Consider the following 15,033-nt stretch of genomic DNA (forward strand, 5'->3'; position numbering starts at 1 on the left):
TGATAGCGGAAGAAGTGACCGCGGCGAGAGCGGGGGTGTTACTCCGCTTCCAGAATGTCTGGGCCCCGGTGTTGGACTACGATCAGCGCTTCCCCGCTTTGACATTCAAACCGCTTAACGCACAATGGACCCTGAAGGATGGGGAACCTACCTGAGCTGCAGGGGCCTCAGCGGTATCCAAGGAATGTGGGAACTAGGGGAGGACTGATGGAGGTTGGGGGGCATCTTGTACATGTCATTATAGGCCGCAGTGAAGTTTGTGTCAGCTTTATCAGTGCTTTCATTACCAGAGTGCACACTCAACCTTTTATTTCCTAGTGTCATTACGATGCAGTGTGGCTGTGTTCCTCATCATCTGCTGTCTTAGTGGCTCCGGTTCCCGCTGCGTATGTTCTTCATGTGTGTCTAGGTTGTTGTGCTCCATCCACATTGATACTGCCTCTGGCCTCTCAAAGAACCTCCCTTCATGTATCACTTTAAGTCTTGCTGGATACGTGAGCATGTACCTAATCACCTTTTTTCGTAGCCTGGCCTTAACTGAGATGAATCTTTTATGTTGTTGTTGCACCAAGGGGGTATAGTCTGGGTAGATGGTTACATTTGAGCCACCTCGTTGTATCACTCCGCTGTGCCTGCAGAACCGTAGAAGCACCTCACGATCCCTAAAGTTCAGCCAAGTTCTTGCCCTATAATAGCCAAGTAACTTGGCTATTATAGGGCAAGGGTGTGATCCAGGTTGGGGCCCCTTTTATAGGGATTGGTGGGCCCTTTCGACAGCGAATCCATGCGATAATTTGCCTGGGCCGACCTCCTGCAGGAACAGATTTTTTGTATAGATCGTTGGGTCTCTTCCTTCTGTGTCTTCGGGTATGCCAAGAACTCTACAGGAGAGGCCCTCCACATCTTCAGCTCTCTGTTCTAGGATGCGGTTTTTGGATTCAAGGGTTTTCAGTCGGTGGCAAAATCAGTTGTGTCTTTCAAAATTTCCTCAGTGTTCATGGCTCGCTCTGCTAAGGACCGCACATCTTGACGTAAAAGTTGCACATCTATTTTGACCACATCTATTTTATGTTCTAGGAAGGTTCTTAATGCTGCAATTGCTGCAAGGACTTTAACCTCATGTGGGACTTCACTTGTTTCGGTGTCTGCTACGCTCGTTCTGTTCCCTGTCGAGGCTAGCACCTGTGCCCTCCCGAGTCCTGCAAAGGAGTCCATAATTCTGGCCTTCTGCTTGCTTTTTGAGGAGGGCATAGCGTCCATCAATGCGACTTTAGCGTTTAGTGCTATCTGCATGCACCAAACGTAGTCACTGAGTCTCTGCCGACACACCACACAGAAATGCAAAAACTGTAACCAAAAGCCAGGTCCGAGTGCTCAAAGGCTTCCCCTGGAAGGCTATGTCCTGTGTGCCGTCGTATATCTACCAGGGAGGGGAGGTGCAGCTACCTGCCGGATCTCTAGCAGGTCTTTGGTTCTGTGGATCTAAGGTAGCCTGTAGTAGCCACAAGAAGTGCAGAATGATGATGGGGGAGCAAAAGCCTGGTCATGCGTACCGATGAAGGGCTTAGGCGCCATTTGGGGAGGAGGAGGGGTCCCGTCTCTGTGTATGGCCGCCAATTCACTTTTCTGTGTGTCCGTTACAGGGAACCTCTACCAGCCATCTCCCGCTCTCTGTCACTCTTCCAGGATCCGTACCGTACTTCTGCTACACCGGACAGTGCAGCCACCAACCGCGGGAGGGGGAGGCGAGCTCTCAGACCAAGCTCGGTCATGTAGGTCTGCTCTTCCCTGCCCAGGGGAGACGGCTGTACACCAGCCTGCTCCCTGCTAACTGCAGCACCCCAATCACTGACCTAACAAGTATCCGCTGCTCAGTACGGCTCCAGAGACCTCACGGGGCACTTGAGGATGCCAGCGGTATCTAGCCTCCACAGAAATGGGGGGGTGCTGGCTATCAACTGCTCCATTGTGTTGTGGAGGTCAGTTTTCGGGTGCCCGCACTGGTTTACTGCAATGCATCTCCCATTGAGAGCATCATTTCCCTCAGTGCTCTGATGCGGGTAAATCTGCTGTTTCCCTCCTCACTGCATTCACACTGCGGCGTCGTACACACAGCTGTCTCTCACATTAGCTCAGTGGTGGTGTCCGGGACCCAGTACCGTCTCGGGCAAGCCGCAGAGCCACTCACATGGATCTGCTCCTCTGTTGCTGGGGGTGCACCGGACCTTTAACTTTTACCAGATATGAGATGGGTCAGCACCGTTGTCTCGCCCCCACGATCATCCGCCGCTCAGTCACCAATGCCCTGCAATTTCGCAACTCAGCTTCTTTCAAGTCGGGCTTCGAAGACCATCCGCCATTTTGTTTTCATTCACGCTGCGTCTAGGTCCTAATCTTCTTCTCTTCTATTACACCTCGGGCTCGAGTAAGCACACTCAGCATGTTCTAGTTCATTCAGCAGAGGTTGCCGATTGTGTGCCTCAGTAAGAGGAAGAAGTAAAAGTTGTAAAAACACTGTTACAGGATCTTTTGTTGGATGAACGCCGGAGCTCAGCTCAAACGCAGCCGTAGAGCATGAGCTCCAGGCCATGCCCCTCCACCATGTCATCCATAGTATGAGAGCTAGCGAGGCTCAATGCGCCATTGCTTCATTAGATGCCACTAAGGCGTTTGATTCCTTCCACTGGATCTGGTTATATGCCACCATGGTTAGGATGGGAATAGGACTGCACTATATGAAATGGGTGAAGTTAATATACACTCAGCCGATGGCTAAAGTGAAGACATGTACCACGCTTTCAGACAAATGGCAGCTGCATAAGGGGACGAGACAAGGGTGTCCTCTGTCCCCAATGCTATACATAATCGCTGCGGAACCCATTGCGGCCTTCCTGAGACAGGAGTACAATGACGCCGGAATCGAAATAGATGGGGTTAAGCACATAGTGTCAATGTATGCAGATGATATGTTATTGTACCGGAGTAACCCTGAGGTGAATCTGCCATATTTGTTAGAAGTGCTTGACAGCTTAGGCACACTGACCGGGATCTGAAAAAATAAGGGAAATTCATGTATTTTCCCACTGGCAGGAATGGCAAATCTTAGGGAAATCGATTTGCTAATGCTTTCTTTGCGGTGGGCAAGAACTCCTTTAGATACTTAGGGCTGAACATATACCATGATCCTAAATTAGAACATGAATCCAACACGATGAAGGCTAAGGAGTGCTTGGTTAAATCAATGGAGTTTTGGAGCAAGCTACCATTGAAAATGGCAGGTAGAGCAGTATTACTAAAAATGGTGGCGTTGCCAAGACTTATGAATTGCTTTGGGAATGTCTCATGCAATATTCCTAAGAAATGCTTCCTAGAACTCTGCAACATTAGCAGGGGCTTCCTTTGGCAAGGGGGAAGACATAAAGTTGCACTTCATGTATTGCAAAGGCCCTACGGGCAGGAAGGATTGAAGATCCCCAATTTTGAATTATACTTCCTGGAGTGCCATTTGCAGTATGTAGTGCAATGGATGGTGGAGGACCCATCTGGGGAAACCACTCTCCTACAACCAGCGATGAAAAGACTATTCCTTAGAGACTTGATCTGGACTCCCTCCGCAAGAACAGTATAGTCGACCCCAATTAGTGAAATTAGGAATACAAATATGGCGGAGGACCTGCAGGACCATGGGAATGGGGGACCAAATATCACCACAGACCCCCCCCCCCCCAAGCAGCGGTAATTGCAGATATACACGGATATAGAGCAAGTGTGAGGGCACTGTGGGAACCTTGCAGGATAGCGACGATTGGGGATCTGAGGAATGAAAATAGGCTGATGGACTTTAACGAACTACAGGAGGCCACTGGTATACAGAAGGGGCAATTCCTGTTGCATAGGGCCATGATAAATACCATTAAGGGCAGGTGGCCAGCTGTCACGGAAGAGTTCATCGGGTGTGAAGACACATAAGCATTATTAAACACCTCAGAGGGAGGGCACTCTTTTTCCAGAATTTATGAGGTACTGATAGATCGCGCCTCGAGGGTTGAATTGAAATGCAGGAGTAGATGAGAGGAAGACTTGGGGAAAACATTTGAGGACAAAGAGTGGCATAGTATAGTACTATATCATTAAAAGTCTCTAGAAATGCCTGGCTGCAGCTAATTTAACTCTACGTCACACAAAGGGCATATCTAACACCAGCTGCAATAGCAAGGTTCAAGGGGGCGGGTTAGCAGGTATGTCCCAAATGCAAAGAAGAGAACACAGGCATGATACATATGTTCTGAGTTTGCCAGGTGGTACAGGTATTTTGGAAGACAGTAGCAAATAAAGTTGCCCAAGGAGGCATTAACCTTGATATCCAATCACCGGAAGCATGTATGTTGGGTGGATTCAAGAGAAGCACGAAACATAAACCTATGGCCAAACTCAAAGACCTGATCTATCTACTAACCAAACGTAGCATAGCCATGCAGTGGAAAGCCACCAATGAACCAAGTATTGACAGTTGGTGGGAAGACCGGAGGAAATGAACAACTGCAGAAACCGGAGCATGGGAGAAGGCATTTGGGGAGCAAAGACAAGAGCTGGATACAGACATACTCCAATGGATTTCCATAACAGTGCCATTATTTAGCAAAGAGGAAAGCGAGAATGTGTCATAAACAGAGTCTGGGTTCCCCAGACCACAATCAGATATACACCAACCTCAGGATATTTGTAAAGGATACAATGGGTCAATAAGACCTTAATAAAGGATACGTGATGAGCCTGTTTTATCCAGTTCTCCACCGTGTCAGTACATCGGGGAGACGGCTAGAAGATCAATAAGAGACCTTCCACTTGATTATGCAATCTGCCTACTGGAATAACAGACAGAGTGAGTGATCAATGGAAAGGGCCAAGGAGAACACACACCAACTTGTAAAAGAGAAGAACTATAAGTATTTTGTCTAATGTGTAACTATACTATAGGCCCAGTATATCCCACACTAACCTGTCGTGGAGGAACTGCAGGTCTGTAGAACAAAAGTAATCCAATCCGGAATCAACGACTAGGAGGAGGGTAAGGTTAGTAGGGAAACTACTCCCGAACGACACGAGGGTAACGCTAGAGCCGGGTTGGTGCACACCAGGTTAGCGTCCCAAAGTCTCGTGCACATAATATATACAAACAATGTTAATGCGAAAGTAATGTATTCCATTCTGCTGAGGAGGCAGTTCCAAAAAGCCCTCGAAATTACTATAAAGTAATGTCCAACTGAATATGCAAATAACTCAAATGATGTTGTAAGTAATAACGAATATCAGGTAGAGATTGTTTGGCAGTGCTTACTTGAAGTCTTCTGTTTGCATGGATGAAGGAGTCAGGGACCCTGCTGGGAGAACAATTCCTTGTTGAGTCACAGGATCTCACCAGTGCGGTTGAACGCTGATATACAGGTTGTTTATCCCTGTTCAGCTGCTGTGGATTCCCGCATGGAAAAAAGAGCCGTGGGAAGAAAAACGCCGGAATACAGGCGTTCCGACTTGAAGGAGAGGCTTGCTGCGAGAGATGCCTCGCTTGTAAGATTGGAGCAGGACAACACTCCGCTTGGAATCCTGGCCGTGGGAGACGTCCTGCTGGGCTGAATACAGCAGGAACGTTCCGCTTGTGTGGTTGGAGCGGGACACGCTCCACTTGGAAGCCTGGCCGCGGGAGACGTCCTGCTTGGAAGAATGCGGCAGGAAAGTTCTGCTTGAAGGATAGAAGCAGGAAGTTAATTTAAACAGCAGGATTTGCTGATAAAGGCGTGTAATGCCGGAGCTTCGGTAAGAAGGAAAACAAACCATCAGAAGTGCGAGGTCAGTGCCATTGATTGTTTATATGCGTACTATGGCGTCACGTAACAAATCACGTGACTTACTGCCGAGCACCTCGTCTCTGCTGCCTTTCCCGAAGCGAATGAAAAAGCTTCCATTGGGTAAAAAAATGATTTAGCTGTTCTATGGCCATAATGCACATTTCTTGGAACTCCACGTCCTCTATGAGGAGGGGAAGCGGAGGAAGCAGGCATGACAGTACCACCCCCCAAAGGGTCCACCACCCCTCTCGTGGCATGAAAACGGCAAAGCAGGATAGGAGCATGTATATTGCTCAATGGTTCCCAGGACCTGTCTTCTGGACCGTAGCCCTACCAATCGATCAGGTAATAGGGTTTCCCAGAATGTAGACGCATGTCCAAAATGGCCTTAACCTCATATTCCTCCGATCCTTTAACAGAAACCGATAAAGGCTTGACTGGTAGGCGTGTAGAGGAAAGACACGGCTTTACTAAGGACACATGGAAGACCGGATGACCCCTCCATCGATCAGGTAAATCCAGAAGGAGGGCAACCGGATTGATCACTTGAGTAATCTTATAGGGACCAATGAATCCAGCGATTTTCAAGTTCCTGGTGGATAACCAGACCTTCATACTCGTCTGGTTGGTTGGAGAGGTTCTCCTCCGTGTGTCCGCATTCTTTTTGGTTCTGTCCTGAGCTCTCAACAGTTGTTTCCTGATACGGGTGTGTAATAAGGTTATATCCCGTACGTTATTGCTAACCGCAGGTACGTCCTGACACAGGACAGGATCTAACGGTAAGGATCGGGGATGCTGTCCATATAATGCAAAAAACTGGGAAGTCCCCGTTGACGTATGTACAGAGTTGTTGTAGGCAAATTCAGCTGATGGCAACACTGATAACCAGGAGGATTGATACTGTAAGCATAGATAACGTAAATACTGCTCCAGGGTGCTGTTCAGCCTTTCTGTCTGTCCATCAGTTGGTGGATGATAGGAGCTAGACATTCTGTCATTGATGAGAAAAGCAGAACTCAATGCTCTCCAAAATCTGGAGGCAAACTGAGAACCCCTGTCGGTGATGATAATGGATGGAAGACCAAAAAAAACCAAAGACATGCCGCAGAAACAAATCTGCAAGAGCCGATGCTGTCGGTAATCCCTTAAAGTAAAGTAGTCCACAACCACCCATATAGTGTTGTAATCTTGTATCTGTGGCAGTTCTACAATGAAATCCATAGAAATCATGTGCCAGGGCTTATGTGGGACAGGAAGCGGCTGTATAAGTCCCATTGGTTTACCTCGGCTATCTTTACCTTGTATACAAATAGAGCAATTTGTAACATAATCAGTCACATCTCTTGACATAGAAGGCCACCAACACCATTGTCTTAATAGTTCTAGATTCTTCTTTTGTCCTGGATGAGCTGCGACCATAAAATCATGGTTCCATTGTAAAGCTTTGTCACGAGTGCTCTTTGTTGGCAGATACAAGAGACCCTGTATTTAAGGTAGACCACTGTGGATATCAAGATTGAGATCCGTCAACTCTTGGGGGGTCTTTCGAGACCCAGTTTTGGATCTCTTGTTTCAAAGAGGATTGGACTGAACAGCTGCAAATCATATGTTGTGAGGGAACCAGTCGTTGTTTTGGATGGGTCTCCAGCACCTCGCTATTGATGCGTGACAAAGCATCAGCCTTGATGTGATAACATGATGGACGATAGGTGATTTGGAAATCAAACTGAGCAAAGAAAGTATTCCATCGAGCTTGATGCGCCGTAAGGCATTTCATGGACTTGAAAGCCTGTAGATTGCGATGGTCTGAATATACCAATACAGGATATTTTGCTCCCAACAGGTGATGGCACCATTCTAGGAATGTATCTTTAAACGCCAACAACTCTTTCTCAGTAACGGTGTAGTTCCGTTCATATGGGGTCAGCTTACGAGAAAAATAAGCAATGGGATGTTCTTCCTTGGTATCAAAACATTCCTGGGAAAGCATTGCGCCTATTGCAACGCTAGAAGCATCGGCTTCTACAATAAATGCTAATTTGATATCAGGATGTTGTTGGATAGGAGCACTTGTGAAAGCTTCTTTCAATGCCTGAAAGGATGTGTCTGCTCCTTCGTTCCAACTAAAGGTAACCTTAGAACTGGTTAACGCAGTTAGAAGAGCAACCAATCTGGAAAAAGACTGTATAAAACGGCGATAGAAATGTGCAAATCCTAAGAAGGATTGGATCGTTTTCACATTAGCCGGTATGGGCCAGTCCAGGATGGTTTTCACTTACGAACGACTCATGCGTACTCCATGGTTGGTGATGTCATAACCCAAGAACTCCACTTCCTGGGAGTGAAAAACACATTTTCAGCCTTCACAAATAAATGGTTTTCCTTTAGTCTTTGTAGGACTCTGGAAACATGTTCTACATGTTCTTGATAGGAAGCGGAAAAGACCAGGATGTCATCCAAGTATATGATGACGAATTGATCCAGAAAGTCACTGAAAATTTGTTCATAAAGAACTGGAAGGTCGCAGGAGTATTGCACAGCCCAAAGGGCATTACCAAATACTCATAAAGACCATATCTTGTTTTGAAGGCGGTTTTCCATTCATCACCTTTTCGTATTCGTACGAGGTTGTATGCTTCCCGCAAGTCTAATTTAGTGAAAACCACTGATGTTCCTAGTTGATTCAAGAGTACATTGATCAAAGGCAAAGGGTATTGGTTCTTTACTGTTATGCCGTTTAGCGCCCTGTAGTCGATGCACGGGTGGAGGCCCCCCTCTTTCTTTGGTACAAAAAAGAGGGGAGAAGCCGCTGGTGACTGAGGAGGACGTATGAACCCCATCTTCAAGGCCTTGTCTATATATTCCTTTAGAACTAGAGCCTCCTGCCTTATCAACGAATAGACCCGCCCAGATGGTGTCTTGGCCCTGGGCAATAATTCTATTGGGCAGTCATATTGTTGTCATGATTCCTGCCCCTCATGTCCCCAGCCCTCCAAGATGTCAGGCTGGAGCCAGGCCACGATCACCTACATGGCCCTCAAGGGCCTCTCCATCCCTCCAAAGACCCACTTGGAGTCAGATTTGGCGCTTATGGCACCAGACTCCCTCACTCCCATAGGATAACATTGGGGATTGGACTTGTGGTGCATTGATGGGGACAAGATGGATGCCCCCACATATTTCGGTTCCCAGAACTGCATGTGCAGCCTAGTCTTTTGGGTGTGGTTCAGCCCAGAGACACCTGGGATACCCAGAGACTATTTAAGCCACACCCAGGCTGAGAAACATACTTTGTGTTTTCTGCACCTGCAGCGTGGCACTCACTGTGTTCGGACCGGTCTCCAGTAGGCCTGCATCTTTCTTCTGCGCTCAGCTCCTGCAAGAACAAGAACACCATTGGGAACAGCCTTACCTTGCGGCGCTTCTGCCCATCATTCATCGCTTCTTCTGTTCTGCGGGCATCTTCGGTTGTGTCATTCCCATCCCGGCACGCCGCTTCCTAAGGAAAAGGGAAAAGAACAGAAAAAAGGCATTAGTAAGCATTCAGCAAATCTTCACTTATTTTTAAAGACTGTACGAGCTTCAAACGCTTACCTGAATCCCAGCCGCTCTGAGGGAACTCTGTCTCTGGAACTTCTCATCCATCTGCAAGAGGGAAAAGACACCCCAGGTTAGCGTGGAAACATCTAGAGGCGCCGCATACCGCGCTTACTCACCGCATTTCTTCTTCATAACCGGCATCCACGCGGAAAACGTCGCAGCACCTAAAAGACACAGAAAAAGAACTCAGTTCAATACAAATACAAAAGGGTTGCATCGCGCATCGCGCTCTCACTCACCTTCAGCGCTACTCATCTCAGCAGTACTTCCCCATCCCCGGACGCCGGCCATCATCTAAGGAAGGAAAGGAACGAAGTTAGAGAACTGTTCAAAATACTCATTATACTTGCCTGTCGGACTCTTGTCAGTGAAGTAACTAGGCAGCAACGAGCCCGCATCATTCAACGCGCCCCTGCGCTGAAAGCAGGAGGGAGAGCACACTTTCCAAGAAAACAAGGCCCAGTCTCCAGTCGAGTAGACTCCAGGGAAGGATTCAAGGTCATAAGAGGTCAGAACAGGCTGAGTGGCATCCCTGTGGATACCAGGTGAGCGTTACAATTGTCTATGTGGAGGTAATTGCTCTGCCATCCCTTTGCTGAATATGTCTGAAAAGGATGCATATTCAGGAGGCACTGGGTTTCCGCTGGTCTGAAGGGCCCCAATAGTAGTAACCCCTTCCATAGTAGCCAGAATCGATGCAACCCTGGTTACTTCCTGGCCTTGAAAGCAATGATCATTACAGAAGGCAGAAGGATATTGTATGTGACCAGTCACCCAGTCAATGGATGGATTGTGCAAGGTTAACCAAGATAAGCCCAGGGTCAGTTTGTACTGTGGGGCAGAGATGACGTTGAATACCACCTGTTCAGTATGCCCATTAGCCAAAACCAACTGCACAGGGATGGTTTCCTCTGTTACTTGGCCAGAAGCTAACACAGATCCATCAACCGTTTCAGGAATTGGTTTAACCACCGTATTGACGTCATTGGCTTTGGCAAAAGAAACGTCAATATAATTGTTGGTGGCCTCTGAGTCCAAAATGGCGGTAGTATGAATACACTTGTCCCCATAGCTTAACTCTAACGGAATAGAGATAGAGATGACAAAAACACCTGATGGGAATCCTGTTTTGTACCCGGCATAGAGACTCCTTTTATTGCCAAGCCTTTGCGTTTCCCGCACGCTTGACTGGTTTTTTAGGGCAGTTCACCAATAAATGATCCGCTCAACCACAGTACATACATAAATTGTTCTTGTATCGGTTTTCTCGCTCCGCCGCTGACAGTCGGCCCCGAATAGCCCATATTTACATAGGTTCAGGATCGGTAGATGAAACCGTAGGAGGATCTGTATGTGACAAAGGCGACAGGGTAGATCTCTTTTCGCCTTTCCTTGCGGCTCGCCGTTCGTCTATCTGAAGAATGAGATCCAGCAGCTCTGTGAAACCAGAGGGAACCACTGGGACTGTAGATAATGCGTCTTTAAGTTCTTCTTACAACCTTTTATAAAAAAACGCTGCCTTCTTGTCCTCTGGCCATTGTGTCTCAGCAACCAGTTGGTTGAACTTTGCCAGGTAGGTGAACAAGGACTGGTTTCCCTGTTGTAAATTTAATAGCTCTAAATCTGTTGCTTGGGTGGCATAGCGCATGTCGAAAACTTTACTCATGGCGGATAGAAGGGCATCACAGTCATAAAGCAGATGACTATTGGACTCCAATAATGGATTGGCCCACGCTGCTGCAGTACCACCCAAATAGGACAACACAAACGCGGCTTTAGTGGTCAAATCAGGAAATGTACTAGGGCGACACAGGAAATGCAACCTGCATTGATTTACGAACGTGCAATAGGTTTTAGGGTCCCATTGAATCTTTCTGGCGGGGCCAGTGGGAACTGAGTGGGCACAACCACCTGCACGCTTTCCGGTGTAGGAGCAGGTAGAGAAGAACCAGATGCTACCCCTGGGGGAGTTGTAGCATTCTGAGGGGATGCATGTACTGCATCTTGTAGTACATCCATACGATGGCGCAGGGTATCCTGGGCGGTAATCATTTAATTCCGTAAATCAGTAATCGACTGTGTTAATACTGATAATGGGTCTGCGCCTTCTGTTTGCATGGCTTCTGATTCTGTCATAAACAGAGTCTGGGTTCCCCAGACCACAATCGGATATACACCAACCTCAGGATATGCGTAAAGAATACAATGGGTCAATAAGTCCTTAATAAAGGATACGTGATGAGCCTGCCATATCCAGTGCTCCACCGTGTCAGTACGTCGGGGAGACGGCTAGAAGATCAGTAAGAGACCTTCCAATTGATAAAGCAATCTGCCTACTGGAATAACAGAGTGAGTGATCAATGGAAAGGGCCAAGGAGAACACACACCAACCTGTAAAAGAGAAGAACTATAAGTATTTCGTCTAATGTGTAACTATACTATAGGCCCAATATATCCCACACTAACCTGTGGTGGAGGAACTGCAGGTCTGTAGAACAAAAGTAATCCAATCCGGAATCAACGACTAGGAGGAGGGTAAGGTTAGTAGGGAAACTACTCCCAAATGACACGAGGGTCACGCTAGAGCCAGGTTGGTGCACACCAAGTTAGCGTCCCAAAGTCTTGTGCACATAATATATACAAACAATGTTAATGCAAAAGTAATGTATTCCATTCTTCTGAGGAGGCAGTTCCAAAAAGTCCTCGAAATTACTATAAAGTAATGTCCAACTGAATATGCAAATAACTCAAATGATGTTGTAAGTAATAACGAATATCAGGTAGAGATTGTTTGGCAGTGCTTACTTGAAGTCTTCTGTTTGCATGGATGAAGGTGTCAGGGACACGGCTGGGAGAACAATTCCTTGTTGAATCACAGGATCTCACCAGTGCGGTTGAACGCTGATATACACGTTGTTTAACCCTGTTCAGCTGCCGTGGATTCCCGCATGGAAAAAAGAGACGCGGGAAGAAAAACGCTGGAAAACAGGCGTTCTGACTTGAAGGAGAGGCTTGCTGCGAGAGACGCCTCGCTTGTAAGATTGGAGCGGGACACGCTCCGCTGGGAATCCTGGCCGCGTGAGACGTCCCGCTGGGTGGAATACAGCAGGAAAGTTCTGCTTGAAGGATAGAAGCGGGAAGTTAATTTAAACAGCAGGATTTGCTGATGAAGGCGTGTAATGCCGGAGCTTCGGTAAGAAGGAAAACAATCAGAAGCGCAAGGTCAGTGCCATTGATTGTTTATAAGCGTACTACAGCATCACGTAACAAATCATGTGACTTACTGCCGAACACCTCGTCTCTGCTGCCTTTCCCGAAACGAACGAAGCAGCTTCCATTGTGTAACAAATGGTCCAGCTGTTCTATGGGCATAATGAACCTTTCTTGGAACTCCACGTCCTCTGTGAGGAGGGGGAGCGGAGGTAGCAGGCATGACAGAATGCTACCCAGAATACACAAGACAAGGCTGGGGAAACTGAAGTATTAATAGAGTTTAAACTATACACAGGCAGTTTAAGGGGGGGTCGGGGACGGTTGGGAAGTTAATTGGGGAATGTTTGAAACAAGCTTGAAATATTTGATCATTTGTATTGATGTTTGTTACTGTTACATTACAAAAACGAATAAAGATATATTTTTAAAAAACTTTGACGATGGAGTTTACTCCCATAGCAAATGTTGTGATTGCTCCTATACACCTTGAACCAAAGAGAAACTATGTTATACATTGTTGGGAGGACACTGTGAGAAACCTGAAGGTGTCTTCCTGTCTAGTCCACAGGGATCTGTCATCCAGGTGACCATCGCTTTTGGATCCTGTTCCTGAGGGTAGACCAGTGCGGGAGGATCACCTAGTTGGGGGTCCATAGGGAGTTGGGACACCAATGGGTGAGAAGCGGTATCCCCCCCTTAACACCATCGATCGATGCAAAAGGAGGCTGTGGCAGCAGTACCAGTTGAAAATGGCCTTAAAACACGAGAGGACACGTATGAAGCACAGCCAGTGCGGCTTACAATAGTCTGGTCACAGTAAACTGAAGCTGCACCAATTATGCTCAAGGCAAGGACAGATTTGGATATCAGTGGGGAAGCCCTGGCAATGGTTTAGAATGGTGCAGGATGACGCAATGCTAAGGTTGTGCACAGGGAGAGTTGGGCTTACAGAGAATAAGTGGACAATTTAGCAGCATGAAAGTAAGCAATAAACACCCGTTCTGTTACCTCCGGTTCAGCCGACAAAACAGGTGTTTTATTGTGGCGTGCGAAGAGCAATGTATTTCTCAGAATAAAACCAGGTTGCAGCGAGCCTGTGCACCATTGTTTCTTACAAATACTTCCTCACCTAGCATAGCCACCTTTGAAATGGAGGGTGATGCTCCGTGCGTAGCCCCTCCTCCATTTCCATGGCAGCCAAGGTTAAGTGTGAGGTGAGGAGAGCTATGGAGGCACCGGCCAGCAGGAGCCTCATGTAAGTTGGGGCCAAGGAGGGTTGTCAGCAGTGAGGAGAGACGAGGGGACCCACAGGGGAGAAAGGGATGATGGCCGGGGGGTGTGTCGAGCACTCGGGTTGCTCCAAACCCAGGCTTCCATCTTGTGATTCAGCCCACGTTTCAAGCAACCTGATTGACTGATACACCCGCCAAGGGCGCTACCGCAATATCTACCAGTTTCACAGATCGGATATTCCTCTCCTTGTTCAGAATAGAGGTATATTCTGTCAAACACTCTGAGAATTCATTTGAAACCTCATTTGAAGCTGTATACTAGACTAGTGTGTACCAACATTTCTTTGTTTTGATAATGTTAAGTTTTAATTTTAGGCCTTAAACCAAATTAATGAGAAAGATCAGTGGTTTAAGTACTTAACTCAGACCTCTGCGCGCAACCAGCATTCACAGATTCGAATCTTCATACAGATTAGAGGCAAATTAAGTGAGTCTGAGTATAAAAGCTAATAATAAAAGCTAATACTAAAAGCTATTGCAATGCTTAACTGGGAATGTGGCATTAAGTTCTATATAAAATGTGATATTACTATTTTGATAAACCTGCAAGTGGACTTGTAAATGATTATTGCCATATCAACTGTTTTCTTCTCTCCTTCAGAGCTCTAAGGCTTCATGCCCCACCACCAAAAATCCAGAGAAGAAAATTAGAAAATGTATTCATTTCAAAAGAAAATGGACGCAATGTTGCTCAATTGATGTCCTCTTGGAAACCAAACACCAGAGGTATAACCTTTGTGCATGGTTAGAAATATTATGGTTTTACTCTACTTAAAGATGGATGGTTGGTTGATTTCATATTAATGTAAAAATAAAAATCAATGATAATATTGTGAAGTCTTAATATTGTTGTTTCGTCACATAGATGAATACAGAATGTAGTTTATTTTACATTTTTTTGTTTTAATTTTTAGACCTTTAGTTTCCGGTAGTGAACTGATATTGTTTTTCACTTAAAAAGACATCTTGCATTTCTGAGATCATGCTTTCACCATTTTATTGTTTTTACAAATGATCTAAATTCAGATTTAAGAAGTGCATGTTTTATCGTGTGAAATTTCTGATCCGTCCTGACTACGCTG

The 15,033-nt window shown here is 46.5% G+C and overlaps 1 protein-coding gene across 1 annotated transcript in view; it reads left to right on the plus strand.

The window, feature by feature from the left end:
• The window catches only part of SLF1 (SMC5-SMC6 complex localization factor 1), a 1,342,282-nt gene that overhangs the window by 1,193,015 nt on the left and 134,234 nt on the right, over positions 1–15,033 (plus strand). Inside the window, exon 15 of the mRNA XM_069627641.1 lies at positions 14,553–14,677. Coding sequence (XP_069483742.1) covers positions 14,553–14,677 — 125 coding nt within the window. The remainder of the gene's footprint in view (positions 1–14,552; positions 14,678–15,033) is intronic.

Source organism: Ambystoma mexicanum, chromosome 6p, assembly GCF_040938575.1.
Source record: "Ambystoma mexicanum isolate Mex_15411 chromosome 6p, UKY_AmexF1_1, whole genome shotgun sequence".
In the NCBI taxonomy this organism is placed as follows: Eukaryota; Metazoa; Chordata; class Amphibia; order Caudata; family Ambystomatidae; genus Ambystoma; species Ambystoma mexicanum.